At 43.6% G+C, this 17093-nt stretch overlaps 1 protein-coding gene across 1 annotated transcript; it reads right to left on the bottom strand.

Moving 5' to 3' along the window:
* Nucleotides 1-10558: 10558 nt before the first annotated feature.
* Nucleotides 10559-15871, bottom strand: ing2 (inhibitor of growth family, member 2). Its single transcript, XM_075450844.1, has 2 exons — nt 15611-15871; nt 10559-11908 (listed from the first exon to the last, which is right to left on the bottom strand). Exons 1-2 carry the CDS (start codon nt 15753-15755, stop codon nt 11205-11207), a joined length of 849 nt encoding a protein of 282 aa, XP_075306959.1. The 5' UTR covers nt 15756-15871; the 3' UTR covers nt 10559-11204.
* Between the last annotated feature and the right edge of the window lie 1222 nt (nt 15872-17093).

Below are 17093 nucleotides of genomic sequence, written 5' to 3'. Positions count from 1 at the left end.
TGTGAAGTGTCGTCCTTGATGCTTAACATCTTCGTGACACTGTCGCACTAACAGCAGAGAAACATGACTGTTCTTGGGCAAGATGATGGGATTCTTTTCCGGACTGCTCAATTCAGCATGTTTTAGTCTGCCGCCAACACGAATCAGATCTCCTTCAAGAACAGGTCTGAGCTTCTGTAGAGAACTGTCTTTGGTTACAGCTTTTCCACTCTTGAGTGTTGTGAATTCTTTAGAGTAGGCATCTTCCTGCGCTGCTCTGATGATGATGTGTCTGGCTTGAGACAACTCATCCGGAGTACGTGGGAGGTTGCAGTAGTGCCATCCCTTGCACTGACTGGACTTGTTCTTGTAAGATCTGGCGATGTGGACAAGTAGAGCAATTGCCCTAGTGAGAGAGCGCATCGATGAGAAGCGCTGGAATCGTGCGGCATAGAGTCCTGTGATTTGACTCTGAGTCAAGAGACTGCTTACCTCAGGGCGTATCTCCATGTCTGATTCCGGGTTTAGAAGTTCAAAGGCTTCCTTTGAGTCTTCATCAGATGGACTAGGTTTGTACAGAAAGTCTGGTCCCGTGAACCATGTGGTCTGTGCCAGTTGCGACGCAGGAACTGCCCGCGATGCGTGGTCTGCGGGGTTGTCTTCCGTTCTGACATAGTGCCACTGGTCAGGTGTTGTGAACTGACGTATTCTGCAAACTCGGTTGTGAACGTAGACATAGAAGCGTTTGGTCTGATTGTGAATATATCCCAGCACTACCTTACTGTCACAGTAGAACTTGATCGCATCCGGCTTCATGTCCAGCTCGTCTTGTATGAGTTCAGTGACTTCGACGGCTAATACTGCGGCACACAGCTCTAGCCGAGGGATAGTTGGTTCCGACTGTGGAGCCAGCTTAGCTTTCCCTAAGATGAATCCTACTTGGATGTCTCCATCAGCTTGTGTGGTCTTCAGATACGCCACCACTCCAATGGCCTTGGTGCTTGCATCAGAGAACACGCATAGCTCTGTGTGCTCAGCCTTGGAGAGTGATGTAGCAGTGTAAGCACGTGGGATGTGCAGCTTGCTTAAGTCATGCAACGACTCCCGCCATATTTCCCATTGTTTCAGCTTTTGTTCTGGGAGCGGTGCATCCCAGTCACACATGTCGACACTGAGTTCTCTCAGGAGACTTTTGCCTTCAATGGTCACGGGTGCGACCATGCCCAGCGGATCAAAAATGCTGTTCACCGTAGACAACACTCCTCTGCGAGTGAAGGCCTTCTTCTCTTGTGAGACAGCAAATGTGAACGTGTCTGTTGTGGTCTCCCACAATAGTCCCAAGCTGCATTGCACAGGCGTAGCTTCACCGCTGAAGTCGAGGTCCTTCAGGACTGCCCTGTCTTCTGGTGCAAAGGCTTGCAGGACGACATCGCTATTTGAAGCGAACTTGTGCAGCCTCAAGTTTGATTCACTGAGGGAGGCCTGTGTTCTACGCAGGAGGCTGATGGCTTCAGCATCGGTGGGTAGGCTAATGAGCCCGTCATCAACGTAAAAATGACGTTCCATGAACTGGACTGTGTCTGCTCCGTGTCTGTGGGCACCTTCTTGGATGGCCCTCCTGAGACCGTAGATAGCCACAGATGGGGACGGACTGTTGCCGAAAACGTGGACCCTCATCCTATAGTCGATGATGTCCTTGGTCATGTCATTGTCCCTGTACCACATGAAACGCAGATAGTTCCTGTGGTCGCTGCGGACAAGGAAGCAGTGGAACATCTGGTGTATGTCGGCAATCACTGCAACCTGTTCCTTCCGGAAGCGGATCAGCACCCCGATGAGTGTGTTATTGAGGTCTGGTCCTGTGAGAAGAACGTCGTTAAGAGATGTTCCTGAATACTTGGCGCTTGAATCGAAGACCACGCGAATGTTCCCAGGCTTTCGTGGGTGGTAGACTCCGAAGGTTGGCAGATACCAACACTCTTCATTGTCTTCTAGTGGCGGGGCCACTTCTGCGTGTTTCTTTTCAAATATTTTCTTCATGAATTCCAGAAACTGGTCTTTCATCTCCGGTTTCCTCCGTAGCATCTTCTCCAGTGCAGCAAAGCGAGTGTATACTCTTTCGCGGTTGTTGGATAAACGTTGCCGAGGAACCCTAAAGGGTAAAGGAGCGACCCAGTTGTTTGACTTGTCTCTGTAGACTTCTCGGTCCATGATCTCCAGGAAGATTGTGTCCTCAATGGACGGGGCAGGTCTGTTGTCGTACTCTGTCTCGTTGAACATTTTCTGTCCAAGGGCGTCCAGTGATGGTTTTGTGGACTTATTCCTCTGCTCCCCGCCATGAGACACGGTCTGAGTCACCTTTATGGAGCTTTTGCAGGGTGTGAGGAGAGAGGGACGGCCATTCTCCAGCACATTCGTCTTGAATGTCCCCACGACTGGTCTATGTGCACTCCCTAGACACACGTCCCCGACAAGCACCCATCCTAGTTCCAATTTTTGTGCGAAAGGAGCGTCTGGAGGTCCGCTCACTTGCTGCCAGACTTTATGAACTCTGACGAGATCTCTGCCGAGCAGGATGAGTATCTCCGCGTTGTGGTCAAGCTCAGGTAAGTATGGTGCTACACTCTTGAGGTGTGGATGGTGGCGGGCTGCATCAGGTGTCGGTATTTCAGAGCGATCATTGAGTATCTCATTACACTCAATTAGAGGCGGAAGTGGTAGACTGGTTTGCCCATCCAGAGATTCGACTTGGAAACCTTCAGCCTTCCGACCTGATGTCTCCACCAGCCCTGCACAGGTCTTCAGTGAGTAAGGGAAAGACTGGCCTTTGACGTTAAAAAGCTCAAAGAAGTCGGATCTGACTAATGAACGATTACTTTGGTCGTCCAGAATTACGTACATGTTAGTTGCCTTCTCACGTTGACCTTGGGGATATACTCGAACCAGGCAAATCTTTGAGCAGGATCTTGCTGTTCGGCCTGGACCACAAACCTGTGTGCAACTGGAACTAATGACTGTGCTATCACCAGCTGGTATGTCTTCCTCCCCGCCATTGTCTGGTGGTGGTGGAGGCCCTTTCGCAGCTTGAGGTGGAGGACCTGGGTGCATGGCGGCATGGTGACGGTCACTTCCACACTCTGCGCACTTCAGAGTTGCCTTACAATCTTTAGCAAGATGTCTAGCGGACATGCAGCATTTGAAGCACATCCCGTTGTCCTTGAGAATGCTCTTCCTCTCCTCAAGCATCTTCCCTCTGAACGCTCTGCATTTCCGCAGCGGGTGTGGCTTGTCGTGAATGGGGCAATTTTTCTCTGGCCCTTCAGCCTTTTTCTCAGGTATACCTGCAGGCGGATCTTTACCTGAAGAAACCTCTGTCTTCTGAACAGATATCTTGCTTGCAAAGTTGCGTGAAGCTGCTTTGTCTGATTTCAAACTGGTGTTGTTGCCAGATGGCAGGACGAAACTGGGATCGTTCCTCCTCCGTGCTTCGTGACAGATGAAATCGGCAAAGACATCAAATGGCGGGAAATAGTTGTTCTTTTCTTTAAATCTTGATCCAATTGTGAGCCATTTCTCCTGAAGCCCATAGGGGAGTTTTTCAACAATGGGCCCAATTCCCCTGGCTGTGTCCAGGTATGCCAGTCCTGTGAGGTAACCTTCTCCTCTAGCGCCTTGGAGTTCCATTAGGAGATCACTTAGGTCTCTCAGTTTCCCGTAATCTTTTGTCGATAGTTTTGGGAATTCGTCCAGTCGTTTAAATAGAGACTTCTCCATGATTTCGGGCGCAGCATAACACTGCTGGAGGCGCTCCCAGGCCTTTTGTAGTGCTACGTCTGGGCGTCCTACATGTACAGAGCGTATGCGTTTAATGTGCTTGACAGACTCTGGCCCGAGCCACTTAATGAGCAGATCCAACAATTCAGTGTAAGTGAGTCCAAGGCCTTCAGTGGCATTATCGAATGATGACTGCCACGCCATGTAATTTTCTGGTTTGTCATCGAATTGGTAGAGGCTGGTACTCACTAGATCGCGGCGAGCCAAGTAACGTGCCAGGTGTTCTGTTTCAGGTGCCACGCGTGAGGTTGATGGGACATTGCGAGGAAAGTATGGCGATGTCATTGCGCTTAGTGGTGCTTTCTGAGGGAAATGCGCTTTCTTGGGCACTTCGGGGCGTCCACTATCTCGATTTGGAATTGTTTGGTTTCCAGTATGAGGTGCGCTCTGATTCGGTGGCTTGCTGTGGCCAGGTGGTCTGCTAGGGGCCTCGCTTTGTTCCTGTACATCATCCTCATTCGGGCCTCTCGCTGACAAAGGGAGCCATGTAACGTAGCTCTCTTCAGACATTGCTGCATCATGTGCTGGGTCGGGGAGAAACACTGGATCATGTGCTGGGTTGGGGAGAAACACTGGATTACTGTGTTGGCGCAGTTCAGTTTGTGCTGCAACATACTCTTGTGTGCGTGTTGCGATTTCCTCTTGGAGGACCTCATGTGAAGATGAACCAGACTTAACTGAATTCTCCTGGTATTCAGCCGCTTCTAATGCTTCAGCGTGTGCCTCTGCTGCGGCTGCCTCTTTTTGTGACTCTAGTGTGCTTAATTCAGCTTCCAGCTTCGCCTTTCCCAACTCTAGATCTGCTTTAACTCTTCCCAACTGTGCCTGTGTAGTGGCCTTTTCAACTTTGAGCCTTTCCTCTTTCTCTGCAAACTCAGCTCGTACCTTTGCAGCCTGCGCTACTGCGCGCGCCTTCACAGCGGCGCTGGATGTAGATAAGCGAGAGCTCCTTGACTTGTGTGTGCGTACTGATGCACTTGCAGCCTTCTCACTCATTCTTTCTGCCATTTTTCTTCTTAGATTTTCCTTCTTGCCACTTTAGATGTTGCACTCCAGCTGAATCACACTTTTTCACTGTACTGTCCTCACTATGGTGTAGGAACCAGGCTAGACAGTAAGTTAAACTTTCCTTTATCCGTGATGTAAAGTTTTATTGAAATCCTTCACATGTAGAATCCTCATTCACAAAGTCAGGAAAGTGAAACTAAAAATAAAACAACAATGAATATAATTAGAATCTACTTCGTTTCTATACAAGCGAAGAAGGTTAACAGACATCAACTAAACAAGCTTAGCTAATGACCTTCACATTCACTGTAAATAGCAGTGCCTAAACTGACCTATAACTAGCTATTTAGCTAACATTTTAGCATCTTCAGAAATCGTTTTTTTTTTTTTTTTTTTTTTTATCTATCATCCACCATTTACTTATATAACTCTTTTTAAGAACATAAATTCGACATAAACTATGAAGTTACAAATTACAACTTAGTCTAATAACATTACCAAAGGAATACCTACAAGTGATGCCTCTGCTGGGGCAAATGAAATCGCTTTTGTTCAGGAGCCTTTCCACAGAATCTTAACAGCTTGCGTTGCTCCAACCAACTAGCCACTCCCCACTTCCTGTTTCTAACTAAGACATATTCGTCAAAATAAAAGTCTATCTTCCTGTCACATGCATTTCACATTGAATAAAGGTCCCAAATTATTTATATCTGGCTGAAGGCAGTACACTGACAGAAAAGTAAGTGGGTATGCTTCATATGCCTGCATATACCTTGCACCATACAGCTACCAAAGGCTATTGAAAGTGGAATTGCACTATACCTGCCGTTTCATTTTTAGGTAGGCTACATCTTAAATGTTTAGGATAAGATTAAGCTTGTATAAAATAAGTCTGGAAGATCATACCTTCAGTGATAACCATAGTGAAGTCACAGCCATATATGCATTTGCCTTCCCCAATGGTCAAATTGAGTGTCATTTTGAATGGAACTCTGAAACCTGTTCAAATCTATGATAAATCACCCCCCAAATCAATTTACTTGTAAAACAATGATCATACATTATCATATGAATCTAGGGCAGTTAAGACTTTGGGAACCGGAGGCGTGTAGCGTCCTGTCTGTGCTCTCCCTGGATGCACCCATCTGTTGTGCAAAGTTGCTCGATACACCTGAGGCTTCCATCCTGCTTGGCCTCAGCCACAGTCCTGCCCTCATCACCGTCAACTCAGCAAGTCACATTTGTGAGGACGTAAGCCTCTTTGGAGAGTCCAGCAGCACTGAATAGACTCATAGCTCTAACTGTGCTCCCACAATGTCCTGGCCATGTGGCCATGGAAGTAACTTTCATTAATTTAGCTCTCATTTTCACTATAATTTTGCACAGCATGTTGGGAGTGACTTATATTTTGCATGTTTTTAAAATGCATAAGCGCATAGAATGTACAAAGTCTGAAATGTTATAATAAAATTATCTCTAACTTATGATTTGTTCAGTTTTTCCTGTTAATTAGTCCAATCTGAAACTATGTAAATAACCAAATGTTTCACATACTTAATATGTACGTAATCAAATTGTTGGTACGGTTTGATACTCCACCCATAAGTCCACCCATTTTAATTGTCAATACGAGTCAATTTACTATGATTTCCTTGTGTGGACTCAGAGGTAACTTACAATCCTCGTCAAGTTCGATGCCATATTTCAGATTGAAAGAAAGTGAACCAGATCTTTGCTCACATCATTGTTTCATGAAATATTGCCAAGTAGCTTTTACGCAAAGATCTTCTGCATCACATAGTCAAAGAAATATTGTGTAGTCTTGAAATGTTATCTAAAGCAATATACATGACATTTTCAAATTGAGTAATAACAATGTTACTTTCCCATCAAATGTAACCACTATCAAACACTGTTTCATCCCGGAGGTCAAGTGTTATTTGAGAGGAAAAAGACTAGACTTTAAAGTGCTTCTGCTCGTTGACAACGCCGGAGGTCACGATGGTGATTTGGCGTATGAAGGTGTGCAAATCGAATTTCTGCCACCAAACACTACATCCCTGATTAGGCCCATGGACCAAGGCATCATCCGTTCTTTCAAGGCTCTCTATACGCGCTACACCCTGCAACATCTTGTTGAGGCTATGGACTCGGATCAAGATTTCTCACTAACGGACTACTGGCGTGGATACACCATTGCGTCATGTCTCCAAAATATTCAGAGGGCCATTCAGGAGATGAAAACTGAAACTTTGAATGCCTGCTGGAAAAAACTGTGGCCAGAGGCAGTGCAAAACCCAACCGGATTAAGTTCTCAAACTTAATCAATGGTGGCATGTCGGTATATAAGAATCTTTTTGCCCAGAAGAGAAAAGAGCGACAACAACTACCGATAACGATGTTCTTCTCTTGTAAAAACACACCTGCACCGCAGGCTTTAGAAGAAAAAAACGCTACAGAGCGGAGTCAGGATGCAGCGGCTCAGTCAGAAGAGCAGTGAAATACACGTGAGTCACCATTTGTCCTACTGTACTTTACTTTGTATTTTTTTTTATAATAATTTTTAATTGTCTCCCGTTCTAATCCAATGACTCGGGTCGCGGTGGGGGGGTGCTGATCTCCGCAATTTGAAGCGTTCGTATTGATGATTAAAATTATTATTTTACAGTAGGCCTACAGTAGTTATTTAAAAAAAAAAAAAAAAAAAAAAACGTTTATACAGAACTTTTATTTGTTAAACAAATGCTTGGGCCTGTAAAAATGTTTTGTTCTTTGGTTTCAATGTGTTATGGGGTATTTCACTGTATAATAATTGTAAAAAAAAAAAAAAAAAAAGTTTTCTACTTCACGGATTTCGCCTATCACGGGTTCTTTTTAGAACATAACCCCCGCGAAAAACGAGGGTTCACTGTATTGAACATGAAAAAAAAGAGGAGTATACAGAAGCACCTCAAAGTCAAGATCAGAGAGAGCAAGGAGGTGTATAGAAAGAAGCTTGAGAGTAAACTGCAGAGGAACAATATCAGAGATGTGTGGTCAGGAATGAAGATCACAGGCCTCAAGCAGAGGGAGGATCGGATGGATGGAAGTCTGGACAGAGCAAATGAGTTGAACACATTCTTCAACAGGTTCAGTTCAGGAACAAGCTCACCATCCTCCCCTCCTGTTCCCAGCCAAAGAGACATCCCACCCTCCTCTGACCCACAGCTTTCCTGTAACATCTCCACCTCCACCTCAGTCATGGATTCTTCTGCTTCCACTAGTTTGTCTTCAACCAAATCAGGAGATGCTGCTGTCCCCTTTGCCTCCCCCTCCCACTTTTCTGTTTCTAGAAGTCAGATGAAGAGGCAGTTGGAGAGACTGAACCGGAACAAGGCTGCAGGTCCAGATGGTGTCAGCCCCCCCCGAGTCCTGAAGGCCTGTGCAGAGCAGCTCTGTGGGATTCTGCAACACCTTTTCAACCTTAGCTTGACCCAAGAGAAGGTACCACTGTTGTGGAAGACATCCTGTCTGGTTCCGGTACCAAAGAAAACTCACCCTTCAGTCATCAATGACTACAGACCTGTTGCCCTGACATCCCACATCATGAAGGTCCTGGAGAGACTCCTGTTGACCCACCTGTGTAAGCAAACCAGCACATATCAGGACCCCCTGCAGTTTGCTTATCGCCATGGAGTTGGAGTTGAAGACGCTATCATACACCTGCTTCAACAAACCCACTGTCATCTGGACAAAGCAGGCAGCACTGTGAGGATCATGTTCTTTGATTTCTCCAGTGCATTTAACACAATTCAGCCTGATCTGCTTCGTCTGAAACTCCAGAAGACTCAGGTGGAGGCCTCAACAATCACCTGGATTAATGACTACCTGACAAACAGACCACAGTTTGTCAGACTGAAGAATTGTGTGTCTAACCAGGTGATCAGCAGCACAGGAGCACCACAGGGGACTGTACTCTCACCATTCCTTTTCACTCTGTACACTTCAGACTTCCAGTACAAGTCAGACTCCTGTCATCTACAGAAATATTCAGATGACTCTGCAGTTGTCGGGTGTATCAGAGATGGACAAGAAGCTGAGTACAGAGAGCTGGTGGACCGCTTTGTGGCATGGGAGGGCCATTATGGGAGAAGAAGTGGAGGTGGTTGAGGAATATAAATACCTTGGTGTTCATCTGGACAACAGACTGGACTGGAGACACAACAGTGAAGCCATCTACAAGAAAGGACAGAGCAGACTGTACTTCTTGAGGAAGCTATGGTCCTTCAAGGTTTGCAGCAAGATGTTGCAGATCTTCTACAAGTCTGTTGTTGAGAGCGTAATTTCCTCTTGCGTCATCTGTTGGGGCAGCAGCATCAGAACCATCGAGTCAAAAGACTCAACAACCTGATAAGGAAGGCTGGTTCTGTTCTGGAGACAATAATGCAAAAAAAGAAGGATTTTGCATAAAATCAAGAGAATTATGGACAACCCTGAACATCCTCTCCATGAGACTGTTATCGGAAAACAGAGTCTCTTCAGTCATAGGCTTCTTCAGTTTGGATGCAAAACGGACCGCCACAGGAAATCTTTCCTGCCCACAGCCATCAGCATCTATAATAACTCCTTGATTTAATTGAGTTACATCAACATTTAATTTCCCTCTGGGATAAATAAAGTATTTTTGAATTTGAATTGAATTGAATTTAACTGGCTTGTTATATGAAGGTAACAGCAAAAATAAATGTATAATTTATCCATAGCGTTTCCTTCTAGCTTTGTTATGAAAATAAATAGACAAATAGAAAAATCCGTAATCTCTTAGAAATTGTGTATAACTCTGTTTTTGCAGCATTACATTTTTTCGATCATGGGATGGGGGGGGGGTCACAAAAGTTTTTGATCCCCAAATGGTGGTCAGGCACACATAAAAAAAAAAATTAAAAATCTCACTGATCTCATTCAGCTTCTTTTGCCAGTCTGAGCTACACTGAAGGTCGGCAATAGTATATTCATTTGCATACTAAAATTGTGTTGAATATCAAGCTTTCAAAATTGTAACTGAAAAACTAGTGAGCATGTCATGCTTAAATTGGGATTAATGTCAAAGAACATAGAATATGGGTATTCAGTCATTAGCGTACTGATATAAATATAAATGCATGAAAAGTCAGATATAGTTGCCTGTGCAGCTTTATAAAGAAAATAATATTAATTTTGGCTATGTTTCAGTTACACCTAGATATCAACCAATTAATTTCCTGGAAAGTTGTGAACAAATTTCTATGCAGTTTTGGTATCAATTAAAAGGGATATTTTGAATTGTAGAGCATAAACTTACTAAAAGGGTAAACCGTAGTTAAATAACCAAGAAGACCATTCTATTCAAAGAATACCAGGGCCCCAGGATATAATTAGTCTTTCAAACAAACAGATTATTCCTTACCTAATCTATTATCTCACATATGTTTCTTCAAATCTAACAAGCGGGTTATTTTTACATTTCTCCATATTTACCGAATTACAAAGGACCTTTTAAAAGTTCTTCACAAGAGACAAGTGAGAATGACACTAAGGAAGGTAAAACGTGCTCCGCCTTCAAAAAAGACAGATGTAAAAATTGCAGAGTACAGAAGGAACTCACAATTTCGTCTCTGTGTGGCCCCTGGAGCCCTTGGAGTGGCAACCAATCGCATTTGCCCGATGGCTGCTGGGATAAGGTCCAGCACCAGCGCACCAGCACATATTTAACACCAAATAAAAATTGAATGGCAACCGAGTGACCATTGTTTTAATGAATATAAAAACTAATGTACACAATTGGGATAGAGAACCAGTGAAAAATATAAACAAGCTATTGACTTCAATTGTTCCATCAACAATCATCTTGTAAATTAAATACGGGCCTCTTATAAACATATTACATGTGTACGTTATGTTCTACAAGCCTTTACTGCAGAAAGACACCGTTTCAAATTAGTGAGTACTTAAAAAAAAAAAAAAGTTTAAACAAAAGAAAAAATTTGTTTGACCAAAAGGTAAGAAAACAATGTCATCTTCTTTATTCTTCTTCTTCTTTTTCTCCCCCCAATGGGACCATATCCAGAGTGAGAAGGTATAGTAAATCTAAAGATGCTTTCCTTATATAGTCGTACTTTTGTCAAATAAAAAATAAGTCTCACAAAAAGCAAACACTTGTAAGATGGCAGCTTCAAGCTGATGATTCTTGCAGCAGCTGGGCTCCCTACAGATTGCAGGACAGTCGTAGCCAGTTTGTCCTTGATTAACATTAAGTGCCGCTGCTAAACAGTGTTCAATTGTGCTCTTATTACATCACAAATACTTTTATCAACTACATTTGAAAGTCCTAACATTTAGTCTGAAGACATCTTCCAGATGAATCACTACCTGGACCTGCGATCTTTTCTGTTTTTGTCAACACTTTTGTCCATGGTCTTTTCATTGTCCCCTCTACATTTGGGGCAGTACCACTTTCCCTTGGGCTTGTAGGTGAGCCCCACACAGGAGAAGTGGAACCACTCGATGGGGCACTGGTCATTGTCGCAGCCAATCATCTCACCATACGACACCTGCTCACAAAGACAGTAGGTGGGCTCGTTAGGATCGATGGCAAAGTCGACTGGTGAGGCGTCTCGCTCCTGCTTGGCTTTGCGATTCTTCTTCTTCTTTGAAGACTTGGACTTCTTTTCTCGGGGTGGGGGAAGGGATAGCTCCTCCACAGGGTCGTCCACCAAAGAGCCATTGGCAGATGTGTGGGTCGAGTCTCGGCTCTCGCTGTTACGTTGGCGTCTTGGGCGGCGGGTTGAGGTGCGCTCAGGGGCTGGGGATTCCTGAACACTGGAGCGGCGCTCCATGGTGAGACGCTCAGTTTCACTGGGCTCTTGGAGGCACAGGGAATGGGAGTCCATCTGGCGGGAGCGGTTTTCTACCAGCTCCGTCATCTGGGTCACTACGTGGATCTTTTCGTCACCCAGTTCCTGGCTGCTGATTAGGGCTCTCTGCAGCTGAATCTGCAGACGCTTCCTTTGAGCCGTGTCTTGTTCACCTTTGTATTTTTCAAAAACTTCATCCACCTCCTTCAGCACCTCTGCAAAGAGCAGAATACACAAATTATTATGCGTTTCTGGACACCATGCAAATTTCAGAGGGCACATTTCGACCAAAAACACACACACTTTTTTTTCTTCCAAGGAGCTAAAAGACTATTTCAGTCCTTGATCTGGGTCACACTGAAATGTCCCCAGAGTTTTGGGGTTGCCGCACAGTCAGCCACCCACCCAGACAGTTAAGGGCCGTGTATACTCTCGCAGCAGTGTGTCGCAGTGAGCTTGTCGCAGACACGACGCAGTTATTTTTGATTTATGCCTACTTTTGAAGCGCTGTCTGCGCTATGTTAATCCCACGCCACAACGCAAGAGGGACAATCACGAACAAGCTAGGATTGTGGGTGTTACGGTTACGGAGGTCATTCAACAACAATGGCGACTGGACGAATGCGCACTTTGATTGAGATGCAGCTGATCGATCTAGAAATAGAAGAAATATTGCTACTACTGGAGCTGGCAGAGAGGCAAAAGAACCGTCACGGTTAGCGTCACCATTAGCCGGTTAGCAAACCGGAAATACGCATAGTGTAGAGCGGATGTAGAGTTGACCAATCAGAGGCCTCCTTTCTCTCCTCCCTGCGGCGATGTCTGCGGCACTGTCTGCGGTGAGTTACAATTTGGGGAGGTGCACCAGAGTGTCTGCGTAAGGGGCGGGGGCATGTCTGCGTTAACTGCGACACACACGCAGACGACCTGGTTTCCGACCATAAATCAGCCTTTAAAATCAGGAAGTACCTATCAGATGCATTCACTAAAAATATGCTAATGGTACATATTTCTATGGGCTGTGAATGTTTTAACCCATTTAGGCCGGGAAAGCATTGCCGCATTTCTACCTTTAAAGCCGGGGGCGCTGTTGCGTTATTCTACCATTAAGGCCGGGAAAGCGTACACGTCTTTTTCAGACAGTAGCGATTGTGAGGAGTTTCTTGGCTTTGATGATGCTAATGAACGTGCTGACCCAATTGATCGAGATTTATGGCTAGCACATATGTTTGAAGATGACGATAACGACGAGGATGATTTTGAAGGGTTTGAATGTGAGTGGAAGACTGACAATTACCACCGTAATCGACCGAGAGATTTCAACCACACACCAGGGGTGTGGCAAGGTAAAACAGTGCCAAACATGGCAAGGTGGTCACACGTAACTGTGCCGGAGATGAAAACGTTTATTGGAATGTGTATGGGCATGGGACTCCTTGTGCTGCCAGTACGAAGAGATTACTGGCAAAAAAAAATTAATAGATAAATAAATAATTTAAATATAAAATTACATTTTATTTTATTACTGTTTTTTTTTATTGAAAATAGTGCTGTTCCTGCACTTTACTTTTTACATTTTCTATTTTCGTGAAGGTGTATGTAAATAAACTCAATTTCCAAAGAAAGCCACAGGTGTAAGCTCTCAAATACTTTTTGAATTTTGCTTCTTATCTGCTACAGAGGCTGAGAAATCAATCATTTGGTAGGCGTTGACACAATTGCTGAATTTCCAGAAAAACTTCAGGTTTTAGGGGGTCTTTCTGAAATCGCCCATAGGTTTTACAGGCATTCTTTTCCAGGCGTTTTAGGCCTAAATGGGTGAACTTGTACCTTACAAAGCAAAAGCCATGGAGAAATCAAAGCATTATTTTTTTCTAGAACATACTCCACCACTGCAGCCCACAATGTGCCCTTCCATCCAATCCATCTATTTTCTATACCCCCATTGCAACCAATTAATTAAAAGTTTTGACACAAATATGAAAAGTTTTAGTGGCCTCAAGAACGTACAATCTAGGAAAAACACTATCCAATCATACTGAACGGACCGTTAACAATGATTGGATTCTGATGCGGTCTATCAAACTGCAATCTGCTCCCCCCCCCCCGTGCGCGTACCCTGCTCCGTGAACGAATTACGCGTCCAGAAGCTTGGCAGGAAGCTAAACTAGAGCAAGCTTGGCTAGCACCTAGCATTATTAAACGTATAGTTATCATATACTAAATACGGCAACGATCGATGCTTGCTGTCAGAACAGCGCTCGTGCACTTTCGTGCTCGTGCGCGTTCATGTACTCTAGAGGCGTGGCTTCGGGGGGAAAGTGAAGAAAAGGGTTGGGACTTTTTTACCTGTGTATTTTCAAAATGCAGCTTCGCTAAATCCAGGATCTCCTACCCTACCTTTAATCTAACTAACTCTAAATCTGACTGCAGGAGTGGCTGGAGCCTATCCCTGCTGTCATTGAGCGAGAGGCAGGGTACAACCCTGGACAGGTCTCCATCACAGGGCTACACATAGACAAACAAGATAAAAAAAAAAAAAAAACATTCATGCTCACACTCACTCCTAGGGTCAATTTAGAGTAACCAATTGACCTGACATGCATTATTTTGGAGGTTAGGGTTGAGACTGGTTCTGTTGTTGCCACATATTTGAAAAATAAGAATCTGAGCTGTTTTTAGGGACTGGGCTGGATTTCCTATGCAAGTTGTTGCAAGTCTTCAACAGACACAGATATATGAAACTGGAATTGTCATTGGGAGTGGTGAAGCCTGGGAATAGAGAGAGGAGAGTTGAATTCCAGCCGACAGGAAATGACGGAAGTCAGACGCTGAAGGGGTTGCTTAGGAGAGGGGCTATCCGGTTCTGCAGTTCACACTCCAAGACGAGGAGCAGACCGAAGGGAAAGCAAACCTCAGCTCAAGCCGATGAAGATGTGCGATCTCGCTTGAGATTGTACGCCATGTTTTGTACCGGCAGAATGGCGAGACTTTTGTTTAAAATGTTCTATCGGAGGCTGCTTTTGCACTGCTGCGCACCCTGCATAAACATAAAGTAACAGTGATGATCGCCTCTCTATAGTGCAGGCTTTTGTTATCAAACGACTGCGGTGCGGACTGAGCAATGCTGGTTTCTGCCTCGTTATCATTGAAGTTATGAGGAAAAATATCTCATTGCAAGCCGAAAATAGATGCAAAATCACGTACCAGGTAACATCGTGAAAACGACAATGCTGGGTAAATATTATCATCAGATCCGATTAACACAAAAATCAACACAATTGTGGATATACTACTCATCTTTGTTATACTTATTTGGCTTCGGCATTAGTTAACCAACCATCCAACGTTTAATTCTAACAAATGCCCATGTGTATCACGGTATTTCAGCGGTATATGCACGATAATCCTCACCGTAACACCGTTGTTAGGTAGCAGAAAGCCACTATCAAGATACTATCAAAGTTGGCATTCTTTCCATTACATAGCCCTAATTTCCAGATTATATTTACGCCGATTTTACCACCGAACAAAAATCGTTCAAAAGAGCTATGCTGTCTTATCATACTGCACATATACGTTTGCCGTGAGGAAGAAGCACACAACGTTGGAATTATTTCATTGTGTTTGGTGTTGCACACAAAACAGGATGGAGCGTATCCGGGCTAGGCTAACTGAGGGATTTCTGACATATTAGTTCAACACTTGGCTCGTCACTGTGGTTGCTAACATATCACACAGTCACATTACTGTTCATTAAAGTAGGAAGGAACACGGAAAAACTAGCTTTTTACAAAATGGGAACACAAGGCTCGCGCCTTCTCCACCATTTCAGCACACCATTCAACACTACCTTTAGTGTTTGCCGACTCTATGCACGTACTTGTAATAAAAGGTAAAACATGTTCCAACAATACCTTGATACTTTGCATCGATTTCTCGCAGCAGAGAAACATTTCTTTGTATGTCCAAAGGCAGGGACTCCACACATTCCAGGTAATCCTCCACATAGTTGACCAGTTGTTGCGACTTGTCGACATTTTGAAAATGATGGCCCAACATCGTCTCTACGATGCATAGATAAATAAAGTAGTGTGGATGGAATTAAAGAAATATCCTGTTAAAATCAAGTGCTTGGCGACTTTGCAGCTTATAGGGCAGTTCCAAGCAGCAGTTCACTTCAAAACTCATGCCAGTGCGCATGCGCGTCCACTTTCCTTTTATGGAATTGTACAGTTTCCTCTCATTTTGTCGTCATCGCAGGCGGAGCTTCTGGAGTTCGATGTATCAAGAAGAACTGAGAGTGTTCTTATCATTATAATATTTCCTTGGGATTTACTCATAAAGGGAATTTAATGAGACATGGTGATAATACCTTACACTGTCAAATTTGATGTTTGATTTTGAATTAGAGTAAAGCAACAGCAGGATTATTTATTATTTATTATTATTGTTATCTTTTATGTTATTGTTGAGTGTTGTTCTTTGTGAGTGAAGTTGTACCGGAGTCAAATTCCTTGTTTGTTTAGTCAAACCTGGCCAATAAAGCTGATTCTGATTCTGATTAAAGACTCCCTTTTTGGGAAAAAATATACCATCAAAATCAAATGCAGCTTGTAAGGCAGTTCGATTAGATGTGTAGTTTCTTCAAATGCATGTTTGTGTTTTGCTAGAATTAAGAACATTAAGTGTAAATTCTGCAGTAAAACATCTTCATGTTTCTAATTCTACCAACACAGATATTTATAATGGGTTAGAGAATGTTTGGTGTAAGATGTAGACCCCATAATATGAAAAAATAGATTTCCCTCTTATTGCCACAAACGGTTTCATTACTGAAAGTGTGCTGAGGACTACACACGTAATCATAGAGGATGAAATATTATGATTGGATCATGGGATTCAGTCTTTCAGTGGAGACTGAAAGTGTGAGCTCACAGCTGTCCTACAGCTACAGCTGGTAGAGTCAACAGGTCCTCCAATTGATTGATTGTTTAGGTCATTTATTTGTTTATACCTTTGTGAATGAATCATGACGGCATTGTTCATGCATTTATTATATAAGTTCAAGACCAACATATGACTATAGGGGTTGATTTAATTTCTCTGCTCCGAAAATATGAATTGTTCTGGAAACACATCGTATCCTTCATCACATTGAGGGTTGAATGAAGACTTTGATACTAGTTTTTTTTTTTAATAGCCATCAACAATGTCCTTTGCTTTTTGTGCTGGTAATCCATATGATTTGTTTACTAAATGAACAGATAAACAGACTTTTTCATGTTTGTTTTTTCGATGAATGATCAGAATGTCTTTAATGATACTGTGGTTTTCTACCTTTGACAATAGACAGTGTGTGTCTTGTAATTAGCATCTATGATGACTCTTATAGCCTGA

Source organism: Odontesthes bonariensis, chromosome 19 (genome assembly GCF_027942865.1).
Source record: "Odontesthes bonariensis isolate fOdoBon6 chromosome 19, fOdoBon6.hap1, whole genome shotgun sequence".
Classification (NCBI taxonomy): Eukaryota; Metazoa; Chordata; class Actinopteri; order Atheriniformes; family Atherinopsidae; genus Odontesthes; species Odontesthes bonariensis.
The sequence above is the reverse complement of the archived record's forward strand: the minus strand, read 5'-3'. Positions and strand labels throughout refer to the sequence as shown.

Coding starts and splice junctions, on each gene's coding strand:
- ing2 (XM_075450844.1), bottom strand. CDS start 15,755: ATGTTGGGCCATCATTTTCAAAATGTCGACAAGTCGCAACAACTGGTC. Junction 11,909..15,610: donor AATCGATGCAAAGTATCAAG/GTATTGTTGGAA, acceptor TGCTCTTTGCAG/AGGTGCTGAAGGAGGTGGAT.